The sequence below is a fragment of the Phaseolus vulgaris genome, chromosome 6, assembly GCF_051622355.1.
Source record: "Phaseolus vulgaris cultivar YP4 chromosome 6, ASM5162235v1, whole genome shotgun sequence".
NCBI lineage: Eukaryota > Viridiplantae > Streptophyta > Magnoliopsida > Fabales > Fabaceae > Phaseolus > Phaseolus vulgaris.
The window spans coordinates 26,406,933-26,424,063 of NC_143503.1; the positions used below are offsets into that span (position 1 = coordinate 26,406,933).

Consider the following 17,131-nt stretch of genomic DNA (forward strand, 5'->3'; position numbering starts at 1 on the left):
TAAAGTGTAAGACATATAAGATCAAATAATCTTATATGAAATGTCAATTTTCTAGTAGAAACTCTTTTATTTTCTATATGGGTTGCGTTTGTACATTGATAGAATCTTTTATGTAACATATTTAAAATAATTGATATAGAAAGTGATTTTTCTAATGTATATTTTGGTTTCAAAAAATTGAATTGAATTGATTGGATTTGGCTTAAACCATATGTGGTAAAAATAACAATTTAATCAGTTCAAATTAATTTCATAAATTCCTTGATATGAGAAAGTACAGTAAGTATGCATCACCTCTATAGTTATTACATGTAATGTTCTTTGCATTTTTCCTGAATGTATAGTCCGTTGTTCAAATAACTAGACTAACAATTAATTAATTTCTTTTTAAAATATTCAAAAATAGAAGGAACAATAATGCAGTATCAATTTCTTTGTGTTTCGAATTCCAAACCTTAAAACCAAAGTTTTGATTATTCAAACATGGCATTTGTAACATAAAAATATAGTAAAACAAAGATGAAGAGAAGGGGAAACAAAAGGAAGGACCCTTATGAAGCTCAAAAGAATTGATTGAAGCAAAAAGAAGTGTGAAAGGGTCGTTAGTTCAGTTGGGAACAGCCGCCAAAGTTCGTTGGCAATAGTTTCCTCACGTTAATGTATAGATTCTTAATCCAACGAATAAAGGTATGAATTAGATTCATTTTTCATATGTATTGTCATGCGTGGAAGGCCAGAATCTAAGAAAGAACAATCACGAAGCATAGGATCATTGGAGAACACAAGGGACTTATTTATAAGGTTACAGAAATAAATGTCATAATCATCAACTCAAGCTTCAAGACAAAGATAAGAGGAATCATTCGTTTGATCAAAAAACAAACGAAAAGTACTTGAAAGAAAAAAAAAGAAAGAAAGAGACAACAAGTCCTTATTTGCTTTTTGTTTTTCCAATCTTCTCTTTTTCAATCCTCTTTATCAAAACCCCAAGCAACCCCAACATTCCACCTTCCCTCCCTCCTCTTTGCCTTCCAAAACTTTCTCTCAACTTCTTCTTCCTCTGTGTCTCTGGATCTTCTTCCTCCCAATTAAGGTCTCATATATGTGTCCCTTATAAACATATGTTTTGTTACGTACATATACATGCAATATGTATAGAGAGATTAGTTATATATGTTTGTTTGAGTGTTGCTAATTAGTTTTTCTTTGTTTATGGCAGGGTTTTGATCTGTGTAAGGGATCATACTTGGAATTGGAATTGAGGCTTCGTGCCCCATTTTTATTAGGGTTACAAGGCAACTATAGCTAGACTGCTACTCGTAGATTTCTCTATACTCTTTGTTATCAATTTATTCCAATAAGGAGATCCTACACAGTTTATTTCATTTAGATTCAGGTTTATATATGAATATGGCTCCTGTTTCACTGCCTCCTGGGTTTAGGTTCCACCCCACAGATGAAGAACTTGTTTCTTATTACCTCAGAAGAAAGATAAATGGTCGTAAGATTGAACTAGAGATCATCCCTGAAGTTGATCTTTATAAGTGTGAACCATGGGACTTGCCAGGTTAGTATAATATTCAATAACACTTCCCACAAGACACATGACAAAACAATCTTTTATATATATGTGTATATACACACATCCACATGATTGCTCATTCTTCCAACAAAATTTCATAAATAGTTTGTCATGACTCATGTTTAGCATCCCCATGTTTAAAAAACACCTCAAACCATTATCGATTGGTAAATCACTATGCGACAGAGTGTTAAAAAAGTGGGGTCACAGTTCTTTAGACACGATTTTGGTTATGGTTGTTAACCAATCATGCATGAAACACATACTTGCTGTATTGGTCAAGTATATTCCTGTGCTTTCGCCTAAAATATCTAGGGATTATGCAGAGGTACGTTGTAGGGAGGATATAGGTCCTTAATTCAAATATAGGATTGATACTTCCTATAATCCTATTGTGAACATCAAGACAAAGTAACGAGGGAATAGTGGGATTCCCAAGTCAAAAACAGTCAAACACAGAAAAAGAATTACATTCTCCACATGATATACACACATAACTCCCCCATGCAATCAATGCATATACTTGGAGTTTCTAATAATTTTCATTACTTTTTCAAAAACCATTTGCTTTTTCATGGTGACCAACGCAAGTCTGAAAGGATTAATATTTTATATATTCGCACAGGGAAGTCATTGTTACCGGGAAAAGATTTGGAGTGGTATTTCTTCAGCCCTCGAGATAGAAAATACCCAAATGGATCAAGAACAAATCGTGCAACCAAATCTGGGTACTGGAAAGCCACAGGGAAAGACCGTAAGGTGAATTCTCAGAATTGTGCAATAGGAATGAAGAAAACCCTAGTTTACTATCGAGGTAGGGCACCACATGGTTGTCGCACAGGTTGGGTTATGCATGAGTACCGTCTTGATGAGACACAGTGTGAAACCAATACAGGCTTGCAGGTTCATCTTCTCTTCCTTTTCTTTCATCTACTCTCAAGATTCTTTTCTGTCTTATTTTAGTGTTTTTCTTTACTAACTTTATGTATATTTCTTTTGTTGCAGAACATATGAGTAAAATATACACAGTTATCTTCTAATTTTTGGTTCTTTTAATATCAAATATCAAGTTATTAATTGGATTGATTTTGCTCGTGGAAAATATTTTTTAATAGTGATTTTTAATTATTGGTATAATACATATTGTTATTATAAACTGATCATCTCATGCCTGTTCTAGTTGTGTAAATTTAATTTAATTAAATAAATATTATACCTATGGAGCCACAGTGATTGTATGATAAACAAAAGATACGTTTTCATTTTAAATTCTCTACGTTAACATTTAATTATTTTTTTAGGATGCATATGCTCTTTGTCGTGTGTTCAAGAAGACTGCAGTGATTCCTCCAAAAGTTGGAGATCAACACTATGTTAATGTGAGCACCAGCCATGCAAATCAGATAATTGCAAGTGATCAATCATCAAGCATTAACGAGCTATACTCTGAAGGTAGAGGTGAAGTTTTAGAGAGCTCAAATTATTTTATGTCAATGGATACATCCCCAAACATAAATGGAACTGCTTTCAATATCAATGGTGGAAGAAGGGATAATGAGACAGCATGGTCACATTTCTTATCAGAAGACTTGCTCAATCTTCCAACAGCATCCACTTCTTCATTTCCCAATTATGGATCCATGAGCTATCCTCCATCAAAGGTAATACCAACCTCATCTTAGGATACATCTTTATAGTTTAATGTTTGTCTTAATTATATAGACAACATAATTTGCGAATATCTAATTAGTTTATAGCATAAATATTTTCAGACACTCATACGTGTTAAACTCTATAGTTATGTGTGTATGATTTGTTTTGTAGGTGGATGTAGCACTGGAGTGTGCAAGGATGCAGCATAGGTTTAGCATGCCTCCATTGCAGATGCAGGACTTGGACTTCCCTCAAGTTGGCATTTCCAAGCTGAAGATGGAACAAGGATCGAGTTCCATGAGTGGAAGCAGAAATGAAACAGATATCTTGCAGGAAATTCTTTCAGTTGCTCATGCTTCGCAGGAGTTAATAAATCAATCCAACTACTCATCACAACCATTCATGAATGCCAATGAAAATTATGCTCCTCATGAAACTGACTTTACTTTTATGGTTGGTACCAATTACAATCATGTCAACGATATGAACACCATGAACATGGGATTTGTTGACAAAGCATGGGAAGACAAAAACACAAGATCAATTGAGATTGGAGATCTTGATGATGGATTCAAGACAGAGAGGATGATGGAGAATTTAAGATGGGTGGGAATGTCCAGCAAAAATGTGGAAAAGGTATGTCCTACTGCTAACTTTTCTAATTTAAAATCATATTAATTATGGAAATCCATCATTGGTTCAAGGTGTAAAACCCAGATTGAAAATGGATTTTAAATTAGTATCTAGCAAATTAATTCCATACATATATACTATAAATTGGAAATATTTTTTTGTTGTGGGAGCAATATTTTTATATTACATTTCAAATTATGAATATAAATAATTACACATTTCTTAAAAAAATTAAGTTAGTAATAAAACTCACATCTATCTGCATTAAATTATTGTTGCTATTAATTAAATTAAATACGGGAGTTTACTTTTGCGTAAGAATTATATTATTTTTATAATGTTATTTTACAATATTTTTTAAACACTATCTTTATCTTTCTCCCTTACGTCAACTGTGTACATTTTTTAAATTTTATCATAATTATATTAAAAACCATACATAAAATAATGTAATTAATTCATAGTAATAACAAATTTAAACTTTTTAAAATTCTTTTCTTATTTCTTACTGTAAGTCTGTTTCCAAAAAGAATGCTTGTTGTATCAACTTCTCTCTACTTAATTTGTCAGAGCTTTATGGAAGAGCAGCAAAATATTGTTCCAATTGATGATATCTCAAACTTCCAAACTAATACGGAAGAAAACGAACTGAAAGGTATTTTCAATCCATAATTTCTTTTTGTAATGACCTTGGTCAAGAAAAAATTATCAATATTAACAAAATTTTAATGATGTTTTATTTGTAGTAGGATTTGAGAAACACAGTTGCAACAAAGAAATAACCGATACTGAGATTGATGATTTTTCAATGGGATTCATGAATGATGAAGACCCCAATGAGAACTTCCTAAATGAGGAAAACATTGACTATTCAAATTCTACAAACTATGATGTTGTTGAGGAAACAAAAACCAATCATGCGATGTTTGTCTCAACTCATCAAGTAGCTGATACATTCTTTCATCAAATAGCTCCTTCACAAACCGTCAAAGTTCAACTCAATCCAGTAATGGCTGCCAATCAATGTATAGAGAAAGCAACAGTCAAGAAAGGACCCTCTTTCTTTAGAAAGTTTAAGGCCTGTGTGACAGGGAAGCTAATAAAGCCATCAAACACAGTAGCAAGTGTTCTTGAATTCATCTTTGCATTTTTGTTGATGCATTGTGTTTTTTTAAAGGGATTAGTGGAAGATTGGAAACCAGACCTTAAACGTTGTGGCTGTGTTTACAGCATGAAGAATATGGGAGAAGCAACAGAGAGTGTGCCTAGGAATGAACAAGAAAAGGTTTGGTTTGTTGGTATCAGATATGGGAAAGGATTTAGCATGGTCCTAAAGAAGATAAGCATTTTCCTCACTATATCATTGGCTCTGTTCACCATGTGGGCTAACCATATCATAGTTGACTCTTAGAAATCATACCCTAATTTTTATTTTGTTTTTAGTTTCTAACTTCATTTCTAATCACATCAAAATTCTCATATTGAACTCCTCCCACACAGCTTTTATGCATTCAAATATTTGTATTCATTTTACTTGGTGACATCCTTACTAAGAATTAGTTATATTCAATTGAATTATATTAAATTTGAAAATGTTACACATTTACATTAAGTTCTTTCCAGGCTATACATCATATTCTTTATTAATTAGTTGATAATGATTAGATAAGTGAGAATGCAATAGTAGTATTATAATTAAGAAGAGAAAAAAATTATTAATTACACTTCTATGTCTTTTTTATAGAAATACACTTCTAAACACATGTGCATGTATACAAAGTCTCTCATATTGAATAACACTTCATTTAAAATAAATAATTATACTCTCACTAATAGAATTAACTAAATTTGAATGACTCTATAACCCTTAATTTAAATTTTTTGAAAGATATTACACTAAACATTATCTTCATAGACTTGGTTAAGACTATATAATACAGATACTGAAAAGCTAATTAGTATTATTAATAATAGATAATATCTGCCAACAAGAAATAACAATAAAACTTAAAACTAATTCAACAATATCACTAGCTATCCCTAGTTTGTTACAGTATATTACACTCTAAAAAATAACACTGGTTAGCTGTAATAAATAAGCGTGATAAAAAAACAGACATTATTAATATATGATAAGTCGACAATAATTCTATAAATAGATATAAAAAAATAGTTTCGGCTAAACAAACTATACCGACGTTATAGCTACACAAATTTTAAAAAAAAAGTCAAAATAAGAATAAATAGTTAATGTGTCTTTGGAGTGTCTGTGTTTAACACATGTATCGGACACTGACACTCGTACGACACTTGTAAAACACGTATCAGTGTCCAATTCAAAAAATATTTGTTGAATTTTTTACGATTCTAACAAAGTTCTAATACAATTTTAAAAAGAATAAATACATTAATTTTTTAAAAACTCAAATTTATTGTATAAATTTTTATTATGATTATAAAAATAAGGAAAAAAAATCATTTTGAACTAGCCATGAGAAACATTTTTCTGCTCCAAAAAATACTAAAACATATTTGTGCACATAAATCTTTATTGTTAATTTATATAATTCATAATTATATATTATATAGATTTGTGTCCTCGTATCCTATATTTTAGAGATTATACGTATCTTCATATTCATGTCTGTGTCCGTGTCGTATCAGTATTCGTGTCAGTATCTATGCTACATACCGATGAAGAAAATATATTCTTTAAATTAAAAGAGTATAATATAAATAAAATATATCAAATTAATGTGTTTGCTCAGTCGATGCAAGGTTTTTTTATTTGGATTAATGTAGGTGTGACTGACAATCTTGACTAGGCCTCTTGTGTTAGCTTAACAGACGGTTACATGAAAAAAAAAATCACTAAAATCATATGTAAAAAAGGTCTTAGTGAAATTTAATGTCTGTAATCTCTATCTCTCGTCTATGTTTGTGCTTCTCAAAATCCCCAATCGTGGTCCTAAATTCCTAATGTCGTTGGTGTGAGCTTGGAAGCCCTACCTGATAAGTAAATTCCCAAATTGTCAATGTTTGAAGGGTGAAGTTTTGAAAAAACCTAATGTGCAAGTGATGCATTTGTGAATGGGTGTGAGTTCGAATCCATAATATTAAAAGTGGATGCATGCGAAGGTTGTTGTCATGAGGAGGTAGAGATTTCACTGGTGGAGCTGAAATCTTAAAGGTGAGTTTCTTCTAAAGTACAATGACCATTTTTAGATTTTGATGCATTTTTTTTATTGATATCAATTGGTGTGGTTCTTTGGAAAATGTTTCTGGTGTGGAACTGAAGTGAGTTTTCAGTTGATTGTGGATGTGATGGTTTATTATTTGCTTGTAGTGTGTTGTTTTTTTTTGGATCGTTTTGTGGTCCAAATTTTCGTTGAAGTGATAAAATAATTATTTTTAAACACTAACTTTATTATAACATTTATAATTTTTTTATCTATTTATTTATTATATGAATTCACCTAGCATATATAAAATAATTATCTCTTTCTTTTAAAAAATATTATATTATATTATATATATATAAAAGATTATTTATATTTTTAATATAAGATTATTTGTATTCTTTTTAACAAATTCTAACTTATATATTTTTATTTAGTAAGTTTTTATATATTTATAATATAAGATTATTTGTATTCTTTTTAACTCGGACATTTGACTGTATAATTACTATTATATTTAAAATATTATTATTTTTTATTTATATTATGTATTGTAACTATTTTGTTTAATATTTACTACACACTTATTTTATGGATATTTTTGCTTTAACTTATTAAGATTTATTGCATTATAAATTTTTGCACACATCTTTTATAATTACGAATATTAAAATTTATTTTTTAGTTAAAAATAAAAAAATTATGATAATTTTTCATGTTTTAATAATTTTACATAATTTATATTTTGCTTGTAGTTCGTTCTTACATTAAACTGGAAATAATATTTTAATTACAAAAAATTAAAATGCACAAGTTAATAAATCATATATTTTTTAATTATTTTTAAATATAAGGATAATTTTGTAATTTTACTTTTTTTATTAAGGAAAATAAAATTTTAATTACATCCACCATATAACTAAAAAAATTCATCAATTTTTTTATAATTTTCACTTTATTTAACTTTACTTTCTATACTTTTCCTTTAAATCATTTCAATTAATTCTTTCAAATTTAATCCTTAATTCAAAACAAAACATAAAAGACATAAGGAAATTATGCAGTATTAGTATACTACATAACATACGTACAATGCGGTATTTAACATCAGTGTGTATACTATATAACATACATTACAAGATAAAGCAAAAGATCCAACAAGTATGTACTAAACACTGAGAATAATTCCAATGAAATATGTATTTTTATCACACCTAATTTCAAAGAAAGACATAAAGGCACACTTAGCATGCATGAACAAGGTCTCTTTTTTTCCTAAATCCACAACATCAATGATCCAATCCTATCAGAACCAAAAACATCTTCCTTTTTCTAGTATAATTGATCTCTATTCCTTTAAATAATTTGATGTTATAAATGTTGAAACAAAAGTTGTATGCTAGGGAAGGTAATTTGATGTTATAAATATTAAAAACCTCTTTATTATTAAATATAGAAAAATCTTTAGATAACTTGATTTTACTTACGTAACGTGAAATGTAAAAGATATTCAAATGTTATAACCACTACACCTTGTAGGTAAGCCTTTATCTCTTGCCTTTTATCCATTTCAACAAATCCAATTTCGATTCCTTATCCTTTCCTTATCAATATAATTATTGATTTATTTATGACTAAAAAAAGTAAAACTATGGAAGAATAGAAAATTTTCTCTAAAGAAAGTCGAAGCAGTTACATGCATCTAGATTATTGAAACCATAACAAATTGTCACTGAAGAAATGTATCTTTGTATTCTTCCCCCAAGAAAATTGTATAACTTTTTTTATTTCGTATCTAACTATTTACTATTTTAAAATCTACTACATATGTCTAAACTGTGAAAGAATATTTATATATTTTCTTTCTTGTAAGTTTTCTATTTAAGAAGTCTTTCGCCTTCAAGTCTTTTGAGATAACATTAATAAGTTCAATCATCGCATCTGAAGTATTATCTATTTTAGAACTTGACGTTACAATTTTGTCCTTAAAAGACGTCTCGGGTGGATTAAAGAAGGAAAACGTATTTAAATTGACCTTGGTCTCAACTCCTAAGCGATGTGAGACTATTGAGCATACCGGAACAAACCTCCGGTCAAGGTCTTAAGGCAACGGATTCCCCTAGTTGAGGGCTAAGGGACTCTCAATCGAGGCCTAAGAAACTAAAGCTCTTACCACTCATACTTAAGGAACAATAGTTAGATGTCTTAACAAAAGAATCCATGAAAATTCAAAACCAATTGAGGATTTTTCCGAAAAAATAAAATAAAAACAATTGCGGCAATGAAGGCTGACCACAAAAAGAAAATAATTACATAAATATAGTCTCTCATATCGAGAGCTCTGATACCAAGTTAAAAAGTGAATTTTAAGTCTAACTCATCCTCATAAAATCGACTTATAAGGTAAAGTTTGCACTCAGTTATATATTATGAAATGTCCTGATCTCTAATCGATATGAGATCTTCAACAATTTGACATAACAAAGCAGTTTGCACAATATCTTCTATAATTTTTCATTACAAAAGTAGTTTATATGCCTACAGTTCTTCAACTCACATATTATACACAATACTTACTAGCTGCAACAGACTTGTGTATCTCTTCATTACAAAACATGAATTCTATTTTAGGCAAACTACGAACCGATAATTTTTTTTGTATAAAACTTTTGACTGCATTTCAGAAATAAGATCGTCAAACAATTACACTATCAGTAGTTTATTTGAAAACCTTTTTGCATCCAGCAAAAATTAACTACTTTACTTCCATTAAAAATTTAAAAAACTACCAACTACTATTTCAGTAATTTGAAGACATCACGGAGATAAATTACCTACAACTTGCACAAGCAGATGTGAATTCTTCTGTAAATAGTCATACGGATCAGTTTTGATTCTAACATAACTTCCTAGCACTTTGTCATCAAAAGTTGTGGTTGCTTTGAAAGTTAATCCAATAAACCCCTCTTCAAGTAGACAAGCTTGAGGTTATAACTAACTTTGGCTGCAAAACAGCTTTGATGCTCTTCACAAACTATGTTCAGATTATGAGATTTTGTAAATGAAATCGATCTTCTCTTTCTCAAAAGGTTCTCAAAAGGTTGGATGGTTCATTGTAATCCCTATCTTCAGAACTACTAACATCACGCATTTCTTCAAAATTCTCAGCAAAGTGTCGTGCCAGAAGATTTTGCATGCTGTTTCTGTTTACTGATTTCCACCCTAGTAAGAATCTCAGTGGTGCATCACAATGTATCTTTCTCTTTTTCTTAGGGTCAAAAGGATTGTTTTCTCTGCAGTACTCAATAATGATTGAAGTAACATCATGTTCAGAAAATTCATTGCTCGTGTCTTTGCCAATATATTCAAGAAATTCCATAAGACTTCTTGAACCCCATCCAATAAACTCTTTTTTCTTATCTTTCCCATTTCCTTTCATTGATGATAACTTTCCCAAGCCCTTCTTTGTCCTCCCTGACATTGATTCTATTGTCTCATTCAGGTCATCACAATCAGAAACTATATAGTTATTCACGTCTTCAGAATCACCACTGCCATCTTCCCCTAAACCTATTTCATCTGGATCCAAGTCACGTTTGCTTTTGCCATTCTTAAAGAATCTATGGGCAGAGTGTACATGTTCAGAATTCAGCCCTTCTTCTTCTTTGATGATTTCATAATATTCTGAAAATAAGAATTCATACGTATCTTGATCTTTGAAATCTACCAATTCCTGTTAATAAAAAAGCATGAAAAAATCAAGTGATATAAATTCAATATTCTTCATTTTGACCACTGCCATCTTCCCCTAAACCTATTTCATCTGGATCCAAGTCACGTTTGCTTTTGCCATTCTTAAAGAATCTATGGGCAGAGTGTACATGTTCAGAATTCAGCCCTTCTTCTTCTTTGATGATTTCATAATATTCTGAAAATAAGAATTCATACGTATCTTGATCTTTGAAATCTACCAATTCCTGTTAATAAAAAAGCATGAAAAAATCAAGTGATATAAATTCAATATTCTTCATTTTGACCACCCATAATTCAAGCTACCTACACCATTAAGAGACACTAGACCAGATGCGGCCATAATCCACAAATTGTTATATGAACATTTTGATAAGAATTAACGTATCAATAAAAGTTACGGATTCCATACACTAAGCTCACTCATGCACCTCACTAATACTAACTCTCTTTTGCGAACTCCTGATTCTGTTCTATCGGTATATTACATAATTGATAGACCATGCATTTGGCAGCGTTGTGTATTTCATTCCAAATACCTGCAAGCCAATCCATCCAACAGCAGAATTCTTTACATCTAGAGGTTTAATAGAAAGATGTTAAATCATGCTACCAGGATTCAAATAATCATAAGAAAATTTTAAATACAAGGTTGGTTAAATAGCAATAGCATTACTAGTTTAGTCTTATATTACTGGGTCCAAAATAAAAACAAACAGAAAGAGCCACAAAAATAACCCTCAGCTATCCAGTTAACCTGATTGACAATCATGACACTCTTGTAAGACTGAGTCACTTCACTTCAAACCCAGGATCAAATAATCTCCAGTATTGATGATAGTTGAATGATGGTTCACGGGAAAGTATCATGTTTGCAGGGATTCTAACAATCCATAAGACCAAAGAGCAGAGGCCACAGAAGATCTTATGTCTCAGGGCCAAAGACATGAAAATAAAAGATGTTCTGTTATACCCTGCAGCATAAAAAACTAATGGAAGTTCAACTCAAGGTCTGTAGTTAGATTTTCGTGCAACTTCATAAGTTAATTATTTTATTTCTTTGATGTATTAACTTCATTTGTGTTAATTTTACTTCTGAAGTAGATTTATAATAAGATGATCAACAAGCAACTATCAATTCACATTTTTCTCTGTAATCTAAACAATCACAACGGTGGTTTGAGTTTCTAGCTGCACTTGCGGAATTTATAACAAATTCATGAAAATACATAGAAGCACCTGAGTTCAGCTTTAGTATTAACAACATTCACCAAGGTTAACCAGTAGTAAAGAGGCAATTAAATTTAGATCCCTAAAACTTTTAACCAAAAAGTCTTCAATCTTATAATAATTAACAAACTTTGGTTGTCTATGAATTGCACTAACCTTGCAGCTCTTGCTCATGATAAGGAAATTGAAGTCTGGCTATGCACCCACATTCCATCCACCTGTTTGGAGTAAACAAAATGGAATTTGAGGTACGCTGACCAATAAGTATCATCTTCAAAGATATAGTGTTAAAGTGCCATTGGACCTTGTCTTAATCCCATAAAGAAAATCCTCGTTCTCTTGTTACCCTTCTGGTCTCAGGTTGGCGAAGAAAATTTTTTTCCCTATCAAATTTACTGGGTATGTCCTTCACTGTATTTTTAAGACTATCATTTTCAAGTTGATTAGGTTCTAAATCTGTCACCTGGTCCTCCTTTGCCTGTTTCCCAGAAACCCATGCCTGAAGCATTTCTTCTGTCTTTGGTTCAGGAAGGAAGCCTTTCTCTTGCATCTCTGCATAATATCTGTATGCTTCTTCTAGTTTTCCATTTAGAAACAGCCCATGAATCAGTACTATATATGAACTACGATCATGGCTGATTCCATCTTCCCTCATTGCATCCCATATCTTAAATACATCATCAAGCTGGCGCCAGCGGCAAAACTTTCTTATCAACATTATATAAGTCTCATTGGTTGGGTAGCATCCCAGCTCTCTCATTTTGTCCAAGAGCTCAAATACTTCTTCCTTGGTCCTTAACATACGGAAGAAAGCATGGAAAGTTTGAATTGTTGGGGATAGGCGCCGCTTCAACATCTCATCAAAAAGTTGTTTAACTTCATCAACTTTGCGAGCTTTACAAAGAGGCTTGATCAAGGAGTTGTAAGTAACAACATCCGGAATAATGTTGTTGTCCTCCATTTTTCCAATGAGATTGGCAGCTTCTTTCACAAGCCTACCCTTTGCTAGAGCATAAATTACCGCATTATAAACCTTTCTATCAGGAGTGATCTTCCTTTTCTTCATCTCGTCAAACATCCTAAGCACCTTGTAAAGTGTAGAAGATTTTGAATAGCAAGATATGATACTTCCATAAGAGATAACATCGTGTTTGATTCCTCTCTTGCTCATCTCCTTCCATATTCTTTCTGCCTGACTGGTGCTAACAATCAAATTACACCATCCATTCAGAATTATGTTAAAGCTTTTAATGTCAAATGGGAAAACATTTTTGTTGCAGAACAGTAAGTTCTCAGCATCCTGAACATTCTTATACCGGCAAAGGGCAGAAAGAAGGCTTTGAAATTCCTCTAGCCCAATTTGAAAGTTAAACCGTTTATAAGCATAGAAAGTATTGATTGCTCTTGCAACATCATGTATAGCACAGTATCTCCTGATCATGATCAACAGTGTCTGTGGAGTGACAAGAGATGGACCAGCTCTACCACCTCTCATTTCCTCAATTAAGGTCCAAGCAGTATCAAACTTCCTCATTTTACCAAGAATGGAGATCATAGAATGATACTCCCGAACCGAATGAGCATACCCGGGCTGCTTGCCAGCCCACAAGAAAAATGTGAAAGCCGCTTCCCAATCATTGCGAGTTTTTGAAATTACCTCCAAAACCAGCTCTGGTGATAGCACCACACTGCAATGCTCAAGCTTCTGCTTAATGTCAGATGGTCCAGAACCCATCTCATGCATTATATCCAAAATGGTTTTAACATCTTCGGCAAGATCATCATCTCCTAAATGTAACTTACTACAATTGGTACCATTCTTATCTTTATTCGTGCCATGACCATCATCATAATCATCATCTTCATCCTCTTCCCCATCATCGTCATCACTCAACGCCTCATGTGCAGGGACATCAGTTGACTCCCCAAGGCTTCTTGTTGAAGATGAAGTAGAAAAGGGCCTGACTGAGAAACCAAAATTTGGCGGAGCTAAAAACGTTTCATACCTAAAAAGGTTAAAGAAATTGAAAGCATCTCCCATAAGCGGATGTTCTACCATATGACATCGATTAACACAGAGTGAGTTATGGTTGATGCGTAATAGCCCAACAGAGAGAAGAGATAATTTAGATCCGATTCTATTCATGACTGACAAAAAAAAAAGCACAGTTCAATGTATTGAAATTGGACAAAGGGCTAGAATAACCAAATTTATTAATTTGGTTAAAGTTGAGTGAAAGAAAGATGTTTGTGAAAATGACTAAGAGAAACTAAAAGCAAAGGCAAATTGATACAGATCTGAAGCGGTGTAGGATGGTGTACACAGGTGGGTTCTATTTTATATAGAACAACTAATTATTATTATTAAATATATAAAATATAATCAATTATATATAATATAATGTAAATAAAATTATATTGAATAAAATTATATAATAAAATATTTAATAATAATATTTATATAAATAAATAATAAATTAAATAATAGTAAGAATATTTATAATATGATATAAATAAATATAATTATTTATAATAAATAAATTATATATAATAATATTAATTATAAAAAATATAAAACAATATTATTATTTAAATTTAATTTAAAAAATATTTTTTGATTAAATTTGTTATGATCATAAATATTTAAATAAATAATACAATTCAAGTCTACACAAGTAAATAAAATATAAAATATAAATTCAATAAGAAAATACAACTGCATTAAATATTTAGTCAATAATTTTAAATTTAAGTACAATATATAATTATGTTAAATATTTATTAAAAAAATAATTTTATAATTATTGATTAAAATTATAATGAAATTAATTACCTTTTAAATTAATTAGAATTTCTGCTGTTAATTTTTAATCAGTCATTATTATTTTACTTTTATCCCTCCGCATATCTCTCTACTTGAGAAACATTCATTATTAGTTTAATTCAGACCTTTATTGGAACAATATTTATTAACATCTAGAGTCTGCACATATATCTTTTTCTGTTGGATTTTGTCACCAAACACCAAATAAACAATTTCCACTTGATCCGGAGAGCTAACTATCAGCATTCATCATTCTTAAGAAGCGAATATATAGTAAAGATGGAAGTTGAGAGTACTTATTTTGAGTGGTTATGTATTTATAAATCTTTATGGGTTTGGATTTTTGACTCTGGTTTCTACTAGTTTTAATGTGATGTATTAGAGTATTATTTCATAAAATCTGAATATCATGTATATAAATCATAGTATTTTGTAATATAATTAAAGCATTTATGTAACATTATAAGGTGTATTGAGTAGGTAAATTAGAGCATTTATGTAATATAATCGGAGATATTACGCAAATAAATCGGGACACTTATCGAGTTTGGGATTTTGTATGTCGAAAACGCCTTGATCATGCTCTGACAAGATTGCTTGTTTCCCACAACATTTGGCAAAGCGGGCCAGGATGAGTCTGGGCCCATTCTACTACACTTTCTGACTATTAGGTCGGCCTAATTCCTAGCATGCCAGTACAATTATTTGTACTAAATCAATGATCTGGGATATTTTAGACCCACCTAGTTGTGTTTTGGGCTAGCTTGATCTGTCTTGGTGGGTAATCCGATGGATTGGTCTATTCGGCCCAATTCCTATCCGTTTTAGGACGGTACACATAGTGGGTTTGACCGACCATATTCCTAGCAGTTCTAGGACGGTACATAACCCCTAGTCTTGAGGCGAGCTCGCGAGGTGCAAAGGCTGATGTCTGAATTTCACCTATACGTAAGAGCACAATTGGTCGATGGGTTTGATCGGCCATATTCCTAGCAAGTACGGGACGATACACATAATGAGTTTGATCGACCATATTCCTAGCAAGTACATATCGGTACACATAATGGGTTTGATCAACTATATTCCTAGCAAGTACGAGACGATACACATAGTGAGTTTGATCGACCATATTCCTAGCAGTTCCAGGACGATACACATAGTGAGTTTGATCGACCATATTCCTAGCAGTTCCAGGACGATACACAACCCCCAGTCTTAGAACAAGCTCGCGAGGTGCAAAGGCGAATGTTCGAATTTCACATATACGTAGAAGCAGAATGGATTTGATCGGTCATATTCCTAACAAGTACAGGACGATACATAAAGTGGATTTGATCGACCATATTCCTAACAGTTATGAAACAATACAATTACCAATATAAATTAAATTTAATAAAAAATAATAAAATCAAAAGATAAAAATAAATACATGGTGTATTGAGAAATATAACCATAATATATTCACAATTCAATTTTTTTTTACATCTATCTTACAACTTTCAATATTATTATTTTAATTATCTTTTACATTATTTAATTATAAATTTATTTTTTATTATATATTTTTTTAATAAAACTATCACATTAGGATTATACATAACTTCAGTACATTAAGATTATATATAATTAAGATTATACATAACTTCAGTACATTAAGATTATATATAATTAAGATTATACATAACTTCAGTCACATTAGGATTATATATAACTATGAAAAATAGATATTTACTAGTCATAGATAAATTAATTTTGGTGTGTGAATAATTTTTTTAGTGTGAATAGTAAACTAAGCTTGTAAATTAATTTATATGTTTTTAATTTTATTATAACTTTTTACAAAAAATTAATTTTCTGAAAAAATTATTTATTTTTAAATTAAAATAGATTAGTCCATTTTGATTTATCTCCCTTAGGTGACTTGGATTCTCGTGCATAAATCAATTATATGTTATTTTATATAAAAAGAAGCTTCCTTCATGCAAAGACGAAAGAATAACAAATTCTAATAAAAACTTACAAATACCATAATCAATTAATCATAAGTTATACTGATGACCTGTTTATATCTATCTATCTATATATATGTATATTAATCTCTTGTTATGATGTATACCACAATTCAAAAATATTTATTGACAGAAAACTTTTGTGCACTGAGATTTATATTATTTCACAGCCATTTTCAAATTACATTTGATTGATGCAGGTACAGATGTCACAAGATACTACTTTATTTAATATTTTTTACTGAACAAGTCATATGACAACTTTTTATAT

At 30.9% G+C, this 17,131-nt stretch overlaps 2 protein-coding genes across 6 annotated transcripts; one reads left to right on the top strand and one right to left on the bottom strand.

Annotated features, from left to right (window-relative positions):
• The first annotated feature begins 953 nt into the window (after positions 1 to 953).
• On the top strand, positions 954 to 5,466 carry NAC028 (NAC domain containing protein 28). Of its 2 annotated transcripts, none has more exons than XM_068639407.2 (7): positions 954 to 1,093; positions 1,220 to 1,567; positions 2,208 to 2,485; positions 2,884 to 3,243; positions 3,407 to 3,871; positions 4,439 to 4,523; positions 4,615 to 5,466. In XM_068639407.2, exons 2-7 carry the CDS (start codon positions 1,405 to 1,407, stop codon positions 5,277 to 5,279), a joined length of 2,016 nt encoding a protein of 671 aa, XP_068495508.1. In that variant the 5' UTR covers positions 954 to 1,093; positions 1,220 to 1,404; the 3' UTR covers positions 5,280 to 5,466. The 2 variants fall into 2 exon arrangements, with proteins under 2 accessions (XP_068495508.1, XP_068495509.1); XM_068639408.2 differs by having other exon boundaries at positions 4,618 to 5,466.
• Positions 5,467 to 9,794: 4,328 nt separating this feature from the next.
• On the bottom strand, positions 9,795 to 14,342 carry LOC137831648 (uncharacterized). 4 transcript variants are annotated; one of them, XM_068639411.2, is made up of 3 exons: positions 12,184 to 14,342; positions 11,555 to 11,771; positions 9,795 to 11,024 (listed from the first exon to the last, which is right to left on the bottom strand). In XM_068639411.2, the coding sequence occupies exon 1, from the start codon at positions 14,171 to 14,173 to the stop codon at positions 12,338 to 12,340; it is 1,836 nt and encodes a 611-aa protein (XP_068495512.1). In that variant the 5' UTR covers positions 14,174 to 14,342; the 3' UTR covers positions 9,795 to 11,024; positions 11,555 to 11,771; positions 12,184 to 12,337. The 4 variants fall into 4 exon arrangements, with proteins under 4 accessions (XP_068495512.1, XP_068495511.1, XP_068495510.1 ...); XM_068639410.2 differs by having other exon boundaries at positions 9,795 to 11,771; XM_068639409.2 differs by lacking the exon at positions 11,555 to 11,771 and having other exon boundaries at positions 12,184 to 14,331.
• Between the last annotated feature and the right edge of the window lie 2,789 nt (positions 14,343 to 17,131).